The sequence below is a fragment of the Daldinia vernicosa genome, assembly GCF_022497035.1.
Source record: "Daldinia vernicosa strain CBS 139.73 unplaced genomic scaffold F5Y00scaffold_22, whole genome shotgun sequence".
In the NCBI taxonomy this organism is placed as follows: Eukaryota; Fungi; Ascomycota; class Sordariomycetes; order Xylariales; family Hypoxylaceae; genus Daldinia; species Daldinia vernicosa.
In genome coordinates this window covers 175,690-192,703 of record NW_025953938.1, presented here as the reverse complement: position 1 = coordinate 192,703, position 17,014 = coordinate 175,690, and the positions used below count along the sequence as shown (strand labels likewise).

At 46.2% G+C, this 17,014-nt stretch overlaps 6 protein-coding genes and 1 non-coding gene across 7 annotated transcripts; 5 read left to right on the top strand and 2 right to left on the bottom strand.

The window, feature by feature from the left end:
• The first annotated feature begins 113 nt into the window (after nt 1-113).
• F5Y00DRAFT_236488 (disulfide isomerase) lies at nt 114-1,658 on the top strand. The gene is made up of 2 exons (XM_048007707.1): nt 114-842; nt 897-1,658. Exons 1-2 carry the CDS (start codon nt 332-334, stop codon nt 1,508-1,510), a joined length of 1,125 nt encoding a protein of 374 aa, XP_047864981.1. The 5' UTR covers nt 114-331; the 3' UTR covers nt 1,511-1,658.
• F5Y00DRAFT_236486 (heat shock factor binding protein 1-domain-containing protein) lies at nt 1,659-2,323 on the bottom strand. Its single transcript, XM_048007706.1, has 3 exons — nt 2,041-2,323; nt 1,895-1,985; nt 1,659-1,812 (listed from the first exon to the last, which is right to left on the bottom strand). The coding sequence occupies exons 1-3, from the start codon at nt 2,083-2,085 to the stop codon at nt 1,724-1,726; spliced, it is 225 nt and encodes a 74-aa protein (XP_047864980.1). The 5' UTR covers nt 2,086-2,323; the 3' UTR covers nt 1,659-1,723.
• A 60-nt stretch (nt 2,324-2,383) lies between these two features.
• F5Y00DRAFT_236484 (transmembrane E3 ubiquitin-protein ligase) lies at nt 2,384-5,446 on the top strand. Its single transcript, XM_048007705.1, has one exon. It carries the CDS (start codon nt 2,561-2,563, stop codon nt 5,108-5,110), a length of 2,550 nt encoding a protein of 849 aa, XP_047864979.1. The 5' UTR covers nt 2,384-2,560; the 3' UTR covers nt 5,111-5,446.
• A 721-nt stretch (nt 5,447-6,167) lies between these two features.
• F5Y00DRAFT_261862 (uncharacterized protein) lies at nt 6,168-6,481 on the top strand (the record flags this gene model as incomplete). Its single annotated transcript, XM_048011285.1, has 2 exons — nt 6,168-6,228; nt 6,315-6,481. The coding sequence occupies 2 exons, from the start codon at nt 6,168-6,170 to the stop codon at nt 6,479-6,481; spliced, it is 228 nt and encodes a 75-aa protein (XP_047864978.1).
• F5Y00DRAFT_236482 (uncharacterized protein) lies at nt 6,324-6,940 on the top strand (the record flags this gene model as incomplete). Its single annotated transcript, XM_048007704.1, has 1 exon — nt 6,324-6,940. A coding segment is annotated over exon 1 (305 nt), but the record flags the coding sequence as incomplete, so codon positions are not given.
• A 1,985-nt stretch (nt 6,941-8,925) lies between these two features.
• Nucleotides 8,926-8,997, bottom strand: F5Y00DRAFT_t84. The gene has a single exon. It is a non-coding gene; the product is annotated as a tRNA-Ala (tRNA).
• Nucleotides 8,998-14,732: 5,735 nt separating this feature from the next.
• Nucleotides 14,733-16,698, top strand: F5Y00DRAFT_236475 (uncharacterized protein). The gene has a single exon (XM_048007703.1). The coding sequence runs from the start codon at nt 14,970-14,972 to the stop codon at nt 16,113-16,115; it is 1,146 nt and encodes a 381-aa protein (XP_047864976.1). The 5' UTR covers nt 14,733-14,969; the 3' UTR covers nt 16,116-16,698.
• Nucleotides 16,699-17,014: the final 316 nt, after the last annotated feature.

Below are 17,014 nucleotides of genomic sequence, written 5' to 3'. Positions count from 1 at the left end.
CAGTCACTTCACTATTGCCACGCACGTGTCTTATCTTAGGTACCTCCCAGGTACATAAGTATCTTATCGATAATCCCGCTCGACTTTTACCAGGTTCTGCATTAAGCTATGATGCAGCCGGTATTCACCCACACCCCGTTCTGCCCGTTGCAAAGTGGCATCTTCTGCTTTGTATTTCAAAGCATTAATTGATGACCTACCACTCTCATAATTAAGGTAGAATAGCACTACCTCCTAGCCAACCTTATACCACTCTTCCTCATACTATTCCCATAACCATATTTTCTTTTATACCTACCTATATAATAGAAGATTGCGAAACAAAGCAACAATGGTTCTAGTAAAGAGCTTCGTGCTCGCCGGGCTAGCTGCCGCCGTAGCAGCTAAATCGGCTGTCCTTGATCTCATCCCATCCAACTTTGACAACGTCGTGCTCAAGTCTGGGAAGCCTACTCTTGTCGAGTTCTTTGCCCCCTGGTGCGGCCACTGCAAGAACCTTGCTCCCGTCTACGAAGAATTAGCCCAGGCTTTCGCTACCTCTAAGGATGTTCAGATTGCCAAGGTAGACGCCGATGCCGAGAGGTCCTTAGGCCAAAAATACGGTGTCCAAGGGTTCCCTACTCTCAAGTGGTTCGACGGCAAGAGTGACAAGCCAATAGACTACCAGGGCGGTCGAGATCTCGAAAGTTTAACCAAGTTCATCACCGACAAGACTGGCGTCAAGGCTAAGAAGAAGTTGGAGATGCCCAGCCAGGTGAACATGTTGACAGACACCACTTTCAAAGAGATCGTTGGAAGCGATAAGAACATACTTGTTGCTTTCACTGCTCCTTGGTGCGGTCGTACGTATTACCCAATTATCCAATACGATTTCTAAATATGCTGACATATAGCAGACTGTAAGGCTTTAGCTCCTACCTGGGAGACCCTAGCCGAGGACTTCATCAACGAGCCCAACGTTGTGATCGCTAAAGTTGATGCTGAAGCCGACAATAGCAAGGCAACTGCTAGCGAACAGGGTGTTACTTCCTACCCGACCATCAAGTTCTTCCCCAAGGGCTCCACCGAAGGCGAACCCTACTCCGGCGGCCGAAGCGAGAAGGACCTCGTTAGCTTCCTTAACGAGAAGACCGGTACCCACCGTGTCCCCGGCGGTGGCCTCGATGCGACCGGAGGTACCATCGACGCCCTGAACCACATCGCATTGAAGTATGCTGCTGGCGGCGACAAGTTGGCCGACCTAGTCGCAGAGGCTAAGAAGGTTGCCGCTGATCTGGCTGAAGATGCGCAGTACAAGTATGCGCAATACTATATCAGAGTGTTCGACAAGCTGTCTCAGAACGAGGGCTATGTTGCGAAGGAGTCGGCTCGCCTAGATGGTATTATCAAGAAGGGCGGCCTAGCTCCCTCTAAGCTAGATGAGCTCCAAAGTAAGACCAACATTTTGAAGCAATTCATTAAGAAGGTTGAGGAGAAGGTCACAGGCGACGATGAGAAGGAAGAGCTATAGTATGACTCGTCATAGATAAAGCAAGTCGAGCGGGCGTGTTGTAACGTTTGTAACGAATAACGAAAGGAAGTGCGTAATCTGAAAGGCGCATTATTGTATAGTCTAATTGTCGTACCGTCTGTCCTATACAAACCATGATGAACCAAACTGCCCCCCTTCCCCCCAAAACGCCATGCAATGCCCCTAGTAATCTCCAATTGTCCTTTGCCCTTATCATGCCCTAGGTGATGAATTTGCGCCGTTCTCGTCGTTAGCTTGGAGTGAAGCTTCGAGGTGGTCCAATCGGCGCGCCATGTCGTCCACTATATCCGCGTCAATGACGAAGCTCTAGACGGCTACGCGATAACCTAAAGCGTCAAATAACTAGAGGATATGCTTGCTTACTTTTAGCGAATATTTCACTCGAGACACCGTCGAACTTGCTTGATAGGGAGTTTAATAGGTCCTCGACGACTGTGGTCAGTTCATCCGAGCTCTGAGTCGCGTTAGCTTAAAGCCTTTGGTGGAGTATTACAGGTAGATATCCTTACGTTGCCCGTCTCTTTCTTAGTATCCTCTGGCTTCTTAGACGACATCTCGAGGAATAGAACTTGCTTATAGGCGTAGATCTGTTTAGATTAGGCAGTTATTTGGCGTTTGCCTTTCTGCACGCAGCGGAGTTCTGTTTGTTTCAGTTACTTTGGTAGAAAGTCAGTTGCGCGGCGCGTAGGCTACTTGGCTATGTACATATTAAACAGCACCTCCTAACACACATAGATTATATGTACATGTACATACAGGGTAGTGGGGCTTATCGATTATCGATTATGTATGTCATTTAACGGCTTAAGCACTAAGCCAAGCCTCTACTGAAGCTCCCTAACCTAACATTTAGGTTAGCTAATCAAATCGGTCATCCTAACCGTCAGCCATCATTCTTTCAAGATATTCAGCTACCATCCACCAGACTTCATAAAGCAAGAACCTAGTCTACTCTCTTTTAGAGATTCTCTACTGAGGAGATTAGAGAATATATAGTTGCTTTAAGCACGATGGAAACAATACATTGCGATGCCTCAGCCGCAAGATAACGCACGCGCCGTCTTCCTCATCATCTTGATATTCTGGCTTGCCACTAGTCCAGACTCGAGTCCAGGGCTCATCGCCGGCCCATCGGTTATTAAAAACCGCCTCTTGCGCCAGAGACACGCTCTCGGAGTATTAAATAGTACGCAATGGGGTGACTTCTCACCGCGGCTTACCGACGACCCGCCCGAGACCGAAACCAAGTACTTGAACCTAACGGGGTTTCGAGAGGAGGACGGCTATGCGTGGGAAGACCTCCAGCGTTTCAAGAATCGGTGCGAAGAGTGGAGTACGAATGCCGTGGGAATCCCGGAGGTAGCACAGCCAGTATGGCAAAATGCGACGGGAGTGGTACACGGCTGGTGGCAGAGGGCGAACACATCTTCGCCGAGATATCATTCGAGTTATAACCTCAGCCAGATCAGCCCAGATGTTACATGGGCCGCATCAAACTCTGACTGGAGCAGAAATGCAACCGGTGCAGAAGGGAAAATAATGGTGCGTATCGAAGACAACGAAGATGATGCGACGGAACCAGCGGAAATAGACAAGACAAGACTTGAGAAAGCAGAAGTCAAAGCCCGGGAAGTCTCGGCAACGGCTAATATCGACGACGTTGAAGGTACCGGGAGTAGCTGGGAAATGCGACTCCATGGTGTTCACTGGCCACGTCAGGGTACCATGCTTCTTACTACGACAAGCGAAAAGTTCGCCGGTATTTTCGGATTGCCTCATCTTACAACCCGACCCGATTTCTTCGAATCTAGCAAAGCGCTCCTGAACAGAACCCTTGATGCCGCCCTCAGGAGAAAGGAGCAGCATACATTTACTGAGCAACTCGATCCCTGGACGTCTAATTTAGAGCCGGGTGAAACTTGGAATCCATCTCCGCATTGCGAATACCTAATTTATATTCAAATCCACCCTCTAGATCAGAACATATTACAAGTACAGCCAAGTCTCACAGGTCCAGAAAATGTAGCTAAAGCTATTCAAGATATCGAAAATGAGCTTCGTTTTCCTCAGGGCACGGGGCACCGGCGAATACCACGGCTTCAAATGTCGGCTGTTGTGTATTCCCCTGATTGTGCCTTTTTTCTCGAAACCAAAGGCCCTCCGGCATACGCGCCGGCCGACGGAAACCACATGGTCGGCGTGAAACAAGAAATCTTTCTCCATAGCGTCAGCACATTCCTTCTAAGTCTTGCGTTAATCGTGTTTGGTCAACTTCAACTCCTAAAGATGCAAATGAGGGAGACCTCTACGCCTTCAACGTTGGGTCGTGTCAGCTTCTACACTGGCTGTATGATGTTACTTGCTGACGGCATGCTCTTCACCGGGGCAGCCGCGTGGAGTTTCTCGGCGTCGACTACGTTATTACCTTCGCTTGCTATTACTTGTGTCTCATTTCTATCTATGACTGTTGGGACGTTTTTCCTAGCCGAGATCCACAAGGTCCAAGAACCTGAATGGCGACGACAAGAACGGGAGAGGGAGCGACAAAATACGCCTGCAAATGCAGCAAACGTGGTAAATTCGCCCAATCCATCTAACAACGCTCGTGAGACTACTACCACTACTACTACTACTGCTGCTACTGCTGCTACTGCTACAAACATCACTCGTCGACCAGCATCTCCACCGATTATTATCCCTTCGGATCAAGATATTGACGCCGAAATTGCCGAAGTCACAGCCAACGATACCAACAATGCCACCCTTCCGGCTCCGGTAACTGCAGGGCCTACCACACCAACCGCCCAGAATCTTCGGACACAGTTAAGCAATATATTCGGCCGCCTCCTACTCATTGGGATTACTATCCTTTTCCTAAGTCTCGCCGCGGCAAGCTGGCGGCCCAGCATCCGCGCCGCATACTTCAACATCGTGCTTTTCATCTACCTCTCCCTATGGATCCCACAGATATATCGTAACGTGTACCGCAACTGCCGTAGAGCGCTATCGTGGCGCTTTGTTGTCGGCCAGTCGATCCTACGCCTATTGCCCATCGCGTATTTCTACATCGTACCGAATAACTTCGCTTTCGCGGAGCCCGACTGGACTGCTTTTATCGCGCTCGCCGGCTGGCTCTGGATCCAGATATGGATATTAGCGGCGCAGTTTGTACTCGGACCTCGCTTCGGCGTACCCAAGGGCTGGATGCCAGAGGCTTGGGAGTACCACCCTGTGCTTCGAGAGGATAATATCGAAGCGGGCGGGCTGCCAATCGGTCTAGTGGCTGCGCCCAACAGCCCGCTAGAACGGGTAAGGACAGGCGAGGAGGGGACAAGCAAGGATAAGAAACGCCCGAATATACATGTCATCGACTGCGCTATCTGTAGAGAAGTGCTAGAAGTGCCAGTTGTAAGAGCAGGAGACGACGATCCAACGGCAGGAGGCGTGGCGGGTGTGTTTGCCCGCCGCGCGTATATGGTCACACCATGTCGGCACGTCTTTCACAGCGCTTGCCTTGAGGGTTGGATGCGATTTAGGCTGCAGTGTCCAATATGTAGGGAGGAGTTGCCGCCTTTATAAGATGTAGATGTATGTATGTATATTTTAAGTTTATAGAAACGTCATATAAAGGGGGTCCCTGCCTAGATGTAAATACTCCTATTAAAGTTAATGAATTCTCAGATCGGGAAGTTGTACTCGAGACGTGCCTCTTTCAATGAGCTCCTGATCAACTAAGGGGATTCGGGTAGGTACCTAATGTTTTGCCTCTATAGGAACCACCTCTTTCCTCTATAGCAGCCACCTCTTTCCTCGGTTACCCATCAACCGCATATCAGAGAGGCAAGTGCCAGATACCGAACAGCATCTGTTATTCAACAGCTGCCAATTGAAGGCAGGCGCAAGCGACTAGGCTACAACTCAAAACGAGCAGATTTCATAATTTAGATTCAAGCCTCAGGTTGAACTTTTTCAACTCTCGACGATCAATAACAACTTCAATAATAATATTGACAAACCATCGTATTCAATTCGCAATACCTAAAATAAAAGACAATATATCAGAACTTTCTTTAACTTCAACTACCTACAACAATTTTCACTTCTACCAGTAGTTTCAATCATTTCCTTGACTACGCAAAAATGGCTTCCAAAGGTATATAACCAGCCCAAGAACAAGCTATTTCAGTTATTTGTATACCTCAACTTATAATCACAACTTGACAAATCCATGTCCGTGGAACAGCTGCAGGCTTGTCACTCTACAGTTGCTCCCGTCGCGCTCCTCCGTTAGGATTATCCAGGAAAAACTACATCATCAAAGTGTAACTGGGTCGCCTACCAGTCTATGCTGCTCTTCCGCCCTCGGTATTATGCTGGGTGGTTTAAAGAAAGCTGGGGTCCACACACACTTATTTGCCAACCATTTCGTGTATTTCCGCCGGGAGCGAAGCTTAGGCAACCGGGAATATTTTTACGCGGATCACTGTCCATGTGCCACCGAGCAGACTATTTTTTTTTCGTTCAATGGATTTATGGAAGAACCCTCGGCTCCTATCATTTCAACAACGGTCTACAAAAGTTATGCCGTCGTAAGCAGTATAAAACCTTGATGAAGTCTTGGCTTTTTGGTGAAAAAATGGGAGCTACGGAATTCCAAAGGGATATTATGCGATGTATTACGAAAGATATTGACAACCGTAAGTAACTCTTGCTGGTATAAGATTTAACCAAGGTACACGGTTACTAACTCTCTTATTGGATTGTCAGCCGTATGTTCAACCAGACTGGACCGCAGCGAACTGCGACGCATCAGCATTGATCGACCTCAAGACTCCGCCAGATACTCCAAGCGTATTAGCTCAATTCGGCAACCCGAACTACCACGATAATCTATTCAGCCACAGCAAACGTAGTCTAAAGGACGAGAAAGGTAGATATCCACCTCCGTAACGTACACACCCGGCACCATACGCAACCAACAAATTACTACACACTATTCAATTTATATTCAACCTATATTCCAAACGGCCTCTATAACTTCAGTAGCAATGGCCCCATCTACCCCTGCCGGCGTCCTCAAGGACATGTATAGCCCAACTCGTATGGAACCCTTGGATTCGGACGGCAACCCAATTTTCCCACGAAGAGCCATACAACCGATTGCATTCTTGTCGAGAACATTGTTAGCAGCCGAACAGCTATATTGGCCCACAGAGACGGAAGTTCTTGGCTTTATCTGGACGAAGAAGACTCCTCATTACAGTGTAGATAAGGCTATTTTGTTGAGGATAACTGCAAGGCTATCAACTAACCCCACGGGGCTAGCTAAGCTACCCTATTATACACTCACTAGATAGATAGTTATCACTTACTCTCCTAGTTATACAATATACTACTACCATGCCTATACAATACCCTCACTTATACGGTGACCTTGATACAGCGCATCACTCCCTTGATGATATGTGAGGTAGCCAAAATACGTTCTTCCGAACCTGTATAATGAGGTAGAAATGAGACAGGCGGTCTGACCTTTCTATGCGTAATAAAAACAAGGTTATTGGAACAACTCTAATTCTTTTTAATGGGAGAAAGGTATAATCTAAGAAAGAAGACAGATAATATACTACCTATATCTTCAACGTAGTACATCCACTTTATATCATGTGTCTTATTACAAAAGTTTATACGCGCGGAAAATCAGCTGTTTGCGTGATAGGCATATGTGTAGATGATATAGTATCAAATATAAGTCTTCAATTATAGCCTACCTAAGCTAGAGGATTCTATGGCTACTATTATTTCATAGAGAAATATTAATAATTTGATACTAGCATACGTATATTGTAGCAAATAAAATTTTCAATCATCTTAGACGTAGTCCTATCAATACTAATATTGTTCATTAACTAACGTAACTAGGTAGTCATACCGGCATAAGAAAGCACCAGGGCGAAATTTCCGCCTTGTAATACTAAATAATGGTAGCAGCACTGCTTACGGTCGTATTACCTAGAAGCTGCCGAAATTTAAGGCGTAACTGCTGATATGCGACTGCGACGTCGTTTCTGCAACAGAAGCCATATATCAGCACAGCGACCATGACCCCCCAAAGCAGCCATGTTAGATATATCGCTAGAGATACCAATATTGGCAGAGCTAGAAATGTTAACAGAGCCAGCATCACGCTATCTGCAAACTTGATGTCTTCCATTTTGGCGAGTGTCACGAGAACAGGTCAGATTGAGTATTTGAGCTAAACAAGGCCGACTAATGGTCGATGATGTTAAGTGAGGTTTCATATGAACGATAAGTATAGTGGAATTTATAGGCATTTATAACTATGCTTGATACAATAGTTGTTTGTGGTTGAAAGAGTATGTTTATTGATGATAAGATTGTTACGTTGTGTTTGGTGTTGACGAATGTCAAAGATCGAGTTGTGATGAATTGATTCCCATGGTATATTGTAATTTAACAGTGTTGATGTTGGGCTTTTCCAAAAAGGGGGTGGTCGTAGGAAACTTGGATTTGGAGCGAAGATAGGGGCTCTAGGACTGTAGCCTCTGCGAGCATATAGAAAGTAGGTTTAGTAACTTGGCCTTTATGAATTTAGATTAAACCAAGTTCCTATATCATCTATTATTATTAGGAGCACCATAAGAACCTTTCTAATACATAGGCTTGAGATAAGGAGACTTGTTCGGTAAATACGAGCAGCCCGAAGACGAAAGGTGATAAAGGGGAGAGCTTCGATATAGGCCTTGGTATTAGGAAATACCGCAGCATGTAAAGATGCTTAGTGTATCTATCATAACATGAAACTAGAAGGCATAAAAACAACTTGATTATGCCATAAGGAACTCTAATCAAGCCATCGGAGCCCATGGTTATACATTAGGTACTGAAAATATCCTTTCTTCCAGAAGTCTTGTCCCATGAGAATACTAACATGACGTAAGAAAAAAATGAGGGCGGGAACATTGGGCATTCTGTAAGGATGAATTCCAGTCTACCTAGAGTAGATTTGCGCACCGCAATACCAAGAGCTTAGCTCTCAGACTCGAGAATAGTGGCTATGCTTACCATGTCTCAGGCTTAACACCCCTTACAAGCTTCAGGATAAAACGAACCGATGCATCAACAGTACTATAGCTGAATCATCTCTACCAAAGAAACAGCGGTGTTCCTCGTATCGAAGAGCCAACAATAACAGTCTTTGTGACAAAGACTGAAGGTGATAGCGATCAACACTACCTACCTTACTTGCCTTCTAGAACCAAAGACCACTCCATAAAGGGCCAGGTCAACTAAATACACTAAAAATAAAAAGAAGGAAATGAATTCATTGAAGCCATGTATACCAGGTTCACTACCCGAAAAAATCAAAAAGATGGACGAGCAGGGAGTCGAACCCTGGGCTTCTCGCATGCAAAGCGAGCACTCTACCACTGAGTTACACGCCCCGTCGTGTAAGCCGGTCGTTGCCGACCTGACTACTAGACTCGCCGAATTTGGCTTATCTAGGGGGAGTTGATACTCCGGATCTATCCTCCTATTGGCGGATGTTGAAGTTTAGTTGCAAATTGAGAATTATATATCAATTATCGTCTGGCCTATGAAAATGCGTTATGGAGTCGCTTGTTAGCGTCTTCAATTGCTAGCGCAAGCTCCATTACGATGATATGTTTCCCCCGTCATGAAGCTAGTTATAAACGAAGTTTCGGATCGCTAAACAGATACTCCTCGTGGGAGCTATTTTTAATCACTATTAGCTTCTTACCGACCCGTCTCCAGCGACCCAACTTTAGTTCTTCTGCGGTAGGCTGCCTAAATAGGCTTCGTCTTTGGACGAACAATCTAGACGATGAGATCTACGTAGTGCCTATTTCGGAAGACAAAAGCTTCTAGGGATGCGCGGAATTAGCTTAGGAGACGTGCGACAAGCCGCTAGCCCTGGGTAAGGGGTCGAACTTGGCATTTGGGCAGCTAGAGAAAAGGTGTGTTCTAATTGTAGAATCTGAGGCTCAACCGCCATGGAGCTGGACATAGGCAGAGAAGGGGAAAGAACGTAAGTCGAGGTCCTGAATAATTTCCCGTGGGCTTCGTAGATATTAAATATTTGTCCCCCTTGCGTGGCTTGCGATTCAGGTATATAGTGGCTGTTGACCGTTACGGCAGGTCGGTAGCTGCGAAACAACTAAGAGGATTCCCCAGAACCAAGATACGGGGTTCGCGATGTTTCAAAGATACCCGAATGGGATCGCTTGCAATTATACTTAAAGAACTTTAAACTTTTCGTCTAGAATGAATTGCCCTTGGCCTCCGCAAATAAAGCACCGGAAGGATGAGGCGTAGCTGTGTGTTACTGCGAACGCCTAACTCTGAGAAGGGTGTTTTAACCAAACTTTCACTTGCGATGGCAAGATGCACATGGAAATCAAAACTTCTACTCCTAGCGTAGAAACAACAATCGGTAAGGAGTAGAAAGCATGCTAGTGACTCTATTTCTAGAAGCGACAGGGAGAAGTTCGATGCGCCCCAAACCGACAAGCCTGAGATGCCGTTTGCCGGTAGTTCAACGACCCATTTGGCGGGCTAGAGCAATAAACGTAAGTAGACGGAAGTCATCGGAAGCTCAATAGTTGTCATGAAATTGGCCGTCGTCTTGTGAGTAACACAACCTGGCTAGTTGGCCTATCCTCATGTAAAATGCGCCTCTCGGCTTCTCATTCCGACCTTACAGAGTTGCCCTTACCTAGGTACATGATCAGCGCCTAAACGAGTCCGAACTTACCTATCTCACTGTAACAATGTGAAATTGCTGTCTTTCTGGAGACGTATCTGATCTAGTAGTTGGCCCGCAATGAGTCCTATCTAGGAACCTGGGGGCGTCTACTCGCCAATCACCGTTAGGCTCCGTCTCAACTCTAGGGGTCGACTGCGGCTGAGAGCTAGACGAACTCGGGGATTAAGCAGACGCCTCCTGGCCATGGCACATCCCGATTAGGGCACATATACGGCCTCCATGACGATTTAGGGTACCCTATTCTGACACGGCAGATGCTGGCCCCATTCGTACACCGTAGTAAGCGGCTCGTGGGCCACGAATATGACTGAATACAGACTATTCGCTTGGACCTTGGATCTTTGATAGTGAAGTTGCGCCTCGAATCAAAACGTGAGTTTTCTGGGAGGAAGCTGACAAAGCCAAGTAGCTCAGCTTGGCAGCGGACTTATAACTCTATCATAGCAAATAGAAGTCAGACTTTCGGTATGCAAGGGAACGAATGCCATGTGCTACTCTGAGGTGATATTTTAAGACGATAGTTGCATCCCAGGCTCGGCCGAAATCGTCTATCAGGCTGCCGGGACACGCGCAGGGGGGTTTCTAGTTCATAATCAACTGCCAGTGCCTAACCTCATTCAGCATTCAGTTCGCAAGTTGACCGGGACAAGGCTCCTTATGCAGGCATTCGGAGCACCCGGTAAGTCGACAAGAAAAAGGTGTCTTGCAAACAATCCGAGCCAGGGTTTTGAGGCGTCGTGACAAACGTCGATGTCATTTCCTATTGATTAGGTGGCTGGAGGTGTGTCTTAAAGATGCTAATGCACTTTGGATAGTAAGCTTAAGCTAGATCCGCAAGATCTACAGAGCTTGAATCGAGGAAGTAGAGCTGTGGAGGATTCGCCTTATTCGATCATCATCTTGGATTATTTCATCTATGATGGTTGGTTGAAAATCAACCGACGTCTACGGTATAGGTAGTTGATGAGAAAGAGTAAAAGTGCTATGGAAGCTTGTCACGTCAGAATTCGTGGGATGCATTTTTAGAAACGCGATCAGGATTAAGGTTGTGGGGATCAATGCTAGCCTAAATCTAGCTTAACTAAACTAGGCAAGAGAGCGACGTTTCTTCTTGACGTTATTGGCTGTTTCAGATGAGGATTAGCGGGTGTGACGCCATAACCCGTCGAAACGATCGCATGTGGAGGTACGTACTTCGATGTACTAGAATTACATTACAATAAGACTCGAATCTCATGGGATGTATTCTTAGAAACCAGTAAATTTGGGTACGGGGAATGCATATGCCCGAAGGGAGGATATTGTGGCGAAATAGTCGAAAGCAGGTTCCGATAACGTCTCCCGCTCAAACGGAAGATGATGCGCGAGCGAGACACACATATGCACTCAAGCAGATGCAAGATTCAGGCTATTATTTGGCGAAGAGAGAATTTTTGGAACCGGGCCCTCGGCAGTGCGAGCAATATGTCATAGGGCCTTTAATGCATTGGATGTTTGATGAATTATACGCAGGTACTCATGAAGCAGTTTAGATGTCAAGAGGTGTTTTGTCACTAACCATCCGTACTTGGAAACGTGTCGGAACGAAGCGCGTCATTGCCTCTACTCGTAGTGAATTCGGGTTACACCGTTTCATGAATTTAAGGGGTAATATACTATTCGGTCCATTATTCGATATAGTAAACTAGAAGTCCTTCTGTCAGTACGATTGAATATTTCGAACTCAGATCATAGTCTGTCAACTCGATCTGGTAGGTTCGAGTAGGTCCGGGGTAAAGGATTCGATCGCATTATATAGAAGGATGCATAATACATGACGGATGATGGCTGACGACGAGTGCTCCTGTAAAAGTGGTTGAAATCATCTCCCCGCACTCAACGATAGGATAATCATAACTCTCGCAATAGATTAGGGGGGAGTGCAAAACATCCGAATGTTTGCCTGGCTTATATGGTAGAGCCTATCTAATGGACGACCGACGAGATGCGTAAGTATGATTTGCGAATAAAGCCTGACGCTAAAGACGACGTGAAAGGATGTTGTGAACCCGTCGAAAAGGCTAGCATTATAAGTGGCCAGGCCCTGTATAACCTCGATGGTACCCAAGCGGCCGAGCTTGACGATAGACCAATCACTCAAGTACGACGACCATCAGCGTTGGAACCTGTCTGATGCGGGTTGCATCCTTAAGGTATGGTTGGCAGATTCGCAGTCCGCGTATCCTCTCTTCCGCTTCTCACATGACGGTTCAAACATTTCGATCTCCCTTCTCCTGAAGACATACATATCAAACTAGTTGAGTCGGTTTGCTGAGCGGGAAGGTCAACTACGAAAAAAAAAACACGAATAAAAACATTTCTCCCTTGCTAACCCTATCGTGAAAGAAGACAGTAGAGTGTGGTTTGGAGAAGTGTTCCGCTATGTACCTGCCGTATTGGAGGATGAATCGTCGTAAAAGTCTCGGCGATAGTCGGCGGTAATGTAGATCACTGCTGCACAATACAATACTGTAGGTTTTGGTGCTCGGTGAACAGATAATTTTGAAGACAGCTATCCACTCGCGATGAGTGATGTTGTATGCAAACAGCCACGACTGCGCTACTATTCGAATTGAGGCGTTCTTGATTGATATTGATCTATCTCTGGTGCTAATTATCTTATTAGATACCTAAAGTAAGGAAGAAGTGGTACGGATAATAAAAGAACGGGTCTCCCGAGTCCCGGCGGGCTATGTATGACAGCCCACGACTTAGACATGTTATACACGCAGTACACGTCGCACGTAACCGGCTGCAGTGGCTAGTACCGGTGGGGTTTAGGGGTCTAACGGCACCAAGTTAGTCAAAATTAGTTGAATAGGCCACTACATACTGTACCGCTATTCTACCTAACTAATGCATTGAAAGCCTGAATTTTGGAATTATATCGCACGATGTAATACATGTACATATGTAGGTAGTAACTGCAAGATTTTACATACCAAGTTTGTACTATTTAAAAATGTCGCGAATAGGTATTAACTCTGTCGAATCGGTGATCAGCTTCAAGGGTCTCGATCCAATATGCTATGTATGTATTCCGTAGTTAGCACAGGTCAGCCCAGTGTTACGCGTGTGAGCCTCGTCTACAATGCATCTTTGCGCCACGGAACCTCGAGTGACAATCACATCAAAAAGTTTGGCTTACGGGCTTGTAGTCTATCGTCATGAAGGATTATCGATGAACGGATCTCCCGTACGGATCCGTAGACCCCAATCCTATCTATCACCGACTCTACTTGGTGCATGCGAAATAATGGAGATTTTTACCTCGAATAACCCGACCAACCTGATCCTAACCATTGGACCCTTGGGCGATCATGTCCTTGAATGGAAGTATTTTTACAGATTCCGTTGGCAGAACTCCACAATGCTGGTCTGTCCGCTATTCAAAAGTATCCTCTCGAATGTTTATTCAAGTCTTCACACCGAGCAAAAGGCATAAATATGTTTGGTATCTGGAAATAGGATGACATTATGGCATTATGGCATCATGGTTTTAAGAGCGAGCGAAGCTGATCATATCATAAGTTAACTACCTACATAGGTACCTAAATTGTTGGTAGATGCACGAACAAAATAGCATACCTACATCCATTGAAGAAAGCGTACGGTGGCTATGGCATCGGTCGTCCGATTGCTTTTCGGCCCAGCCCTCCGATTATTATTTCATAACCAGCTCTCCCCCCAAGTTTATCTTTTCGTTCAATTTTATATATTGCATACAGTTCTCTCCTAACTATCGTCTGTACGAAACGAACAAGACCTAACATCGTCGACTTGTGCAACTCACATCTACAGTGTTCATCAAGTCATGTAAGTGCTCAACGGCCGCCAATACCTTATTCGAAGCACACGCCGCTACCTTAATTCCCATATTCACTTTGAAACAACACATATTGGACTACTGAGATATAAAGGGTCGGGATGGTCCGCCAAGCAACATCTCTTCTCGAATCGAGCCCTTTAATGTTCCCATTTAGGACTGTCCCCCATTGTCTATCGTATTCTTCTTGATATTACTGTATTAGTTACATCCTCTGCATATTTTCACTTCGAACGGTTTCTTCTTGATGAGAGAAGGATGGACTAGCCAGTCCTAGTTACGCACCTACCCATTCGTGACCCCCCTCAACCCTAGCCAGGGTCTGAAGTCCTGAGAGTTACAACACCCGCTAAAGACTTACGTTCCAGCGTTCCAGGTTTCCAGGTTCAGGGGAACATATACCTTATTGTAGCCCCCTGTCCCATGCCCCCCTGTCACCAAGGTACGTAGCTACGTTCCCCCCACCCTTCACTTATATCCATGTACACACGGAAAACGCAGTTGAAGAGGAAGAATATGTATGCCACCCACTGCCCAACTTCTTTTCCTTATGAAATATCTTCATGCCCACAGCTCACTCGAATCCCACGATGCACTTTACATAACTGCCTTTTAAGAAAAGAGCTGGCCTCAGCTTACATTCTTTAGGGATCGACAGGTTCAGTTCCACCTTTTACTCACCCATATTACACTGCTATACTATATCAACGCCCGAGCGCTTCACCGCCGGCGGACCCATATCTCATATCCTATATCTTAACAATATGACCACCATTATGTCTGTAGAACAGCCACACCCACCGAATGGGCTGGATGAGGTTCAGAAGTCGGTGTCTTCCAGAATATCCAAGGAATCCCGTGAGCAGTCGAGAAATAGCTTCGCATCATATTCGACCTGCGAAGAAGACCTTGCCGACGTTTTCAACGATATGGACGATGCGTGTATAATCGAAGAGGCTACGGTTTTAGATGCTCGTGAAGTTACTATTGCGACTCCTAAGCTACCGGAGAAGAGTGCACTCAGGACTTCAAGACTTTTGAGTACTCTGCAGCGTATCTCGACCGAACCGATCACCGACCCGCACGACGCCTACCTCTCCTCCGAGGAGGATGCCTCTTCATCCGCGGACGACTTCTCCGACTACGAGTGCGACTCTAACAGTGACCAATCCGAGAAGTCTCCAGCGCGACGCAGGAGTCAGGAGGACACCGCTAGGGCCGTCTCGGTAATATATGTCGGAAAGCCTTTCGTAGTGGACCTGGCGAGCGGTCGAAGATCGGTATCACCTATTCGAAGACCTCGAACAAGATCCTCGTCTCCTTCTATCCGTACAAACTCGTTTGAAAGTCGACCAGGTCCGTTGCGGAAGACTAGCTTCGCATCCACCACGGATATACCCAGGGAAAGCCCTCCTTTTCTCAGTCAAGACCCCTTTGCTACTAGCAACTACAAGCTCGAGTCAGCATCGAAGGTACCGGTGCCAACTGACGTTATCCCTCGATCTAAGACTCCATTCCATCGTCTCCAAAGAACGATGAATTTAGTTAGGAAGCGCAGCCGTCCAAATCTTAAGGACGCCGCCTCCAGAGACAGTATCTTTAGTTTGAGGTCCATATCAAGCTCAACTACGGATCTTCAACTTACATTAAATACGTTACGCACAGCCGGTGAGGAACAGCAGCAAGCTAGGAGACACGAGCCAGCATCTGCTGCCCCCGCACGGCCTCAGACCCCCGTGACTTACAACGATATCATGATGTCGGCGCGGAGGGAATCACACCCACGATTACTTACTAAACTACCTCCGTCGACACAACCTACGAGCCCAAGCCCAACAACATTAAAGAGGGGCATATTAAGCGGTCTCTCTATGAATCGGCGACGGAGTTTACGGCTTAGCAAGCCGTGAAAAACTTACAGTCTTTACCGTCATAATTTCTTATTAATTTGGTTAATCTTGGGGCATACGGCTAGGAGGCGTTACAGAGGCAACATGGAGTTAGGTTTGGAGGCGCATTATTATTGCTGCAAGTTATAGGTGCATTGAGTTTGACATCGTTCATGGGAGAGTGTTAACTGATACCTTGGGATATGCCTGTGAATGAGCAACGGCCACAGTATAAGGGGGAAAATAGTAGCAATAAGCTAATGGGAGGATTACATGAGTCTATTGTTGACTCTGCCATAGCGCTTACCGTGGCTCTTGGATGAATGATACCATTACGTCACAACTCATTTTGAATTCACTATTGAATCTATTATTTTTCATGGGTTCAATGTAATGTGTGCTAAAGCGATATGGCTTATGGCTTGTGGCATATAGCTTATCTTGTAACATGGGGGATTCTATCGCTAGTTTCTATCCTTTTCGTCCGAAGTTGACCTAAGCCTGATAAATGTTTCAGTATAACAGGAGTCCCTGGCCTGTGATTGGCGAAACGAAACTTTGACGATACAACGATATCTTGGTTTTTCAACACACCAAGTTTCACACTCGGCCTTACCGCATCTCCAATCGCAATTGTCGTATTGTAGAGCGCATCGCTTCTTGACCCCTCCAAGATTTTTTTTTTCTTCTTTCCTACCGATAGCGGGCGGTCTAAGGAGTTGACACCATCGTTATTACGAGCAAGACTTACACGTATGGACTGGCTTATACCTGCAAGGAACGAGACTAAGACAATGCTGCAAACCAATCATAACCCTCCTCCACCACACACCCCAGCCAACTCAGAAGTTTGAACTTGGTATCCAGCATATCGCTCACCGTACTAGTAGTTCACCAACCTCCTTTAGAAATCTCGAGAA

Bases quoted from the DNA above. Each gene is read 5' to 3' on its own strand.
- F5Y00DRAFT_236475 (XM_048007703.1), top strand. From the start codon at position 14,970: ATGACCACCATTATGTCTGTAGAACAGCCACACCCACCGAATGGGCTG.
- F5Y00DRAFT_236486 (XM_048007706.1), bottom strand. From the start codon at position 2,085: ATGTCGTCTAAGAAGCCAGAGGATACTAAGAAAGAGACGGGCAAC. The intron at 1,986-2,040 runs GTAAGGATATCT...AACGCGACTCAG, and splicing joins CTAAGAAAGAGACGGGCAAC to AGCTCGGATGAACTGACCAC. The intron at 1,813-1,894 runs GTAAGCAAGCAT...ACGCGGATATAG, and splicing joins GAGTGAAATATTCGCTAAAA to TGGACGACATGGCGCGCCGA.
- F5Y00DRAFT_236484 (XM_048007705.1), top strand. From the start codon at position 2,561: ATGCCTCAGCCGCAAGATAACGCACGCGCCGTCTTCCTCATCATCTTG.
- F5Y00DRAFT_236488 (XM_048007707.1), top strand. From the start codon at position 332: ATGGTTCTAGTAAAGAGCTTCGTGCTCGCCGGGCTAGCTGCCGCCGTA. The intron at 843-896 runs GTACGTATTACC...GACATATAGCAG, and splicing joins CACTGCTCCTTGGTGCGGTC to ACTGTAAGGCTTTAGCTCCT.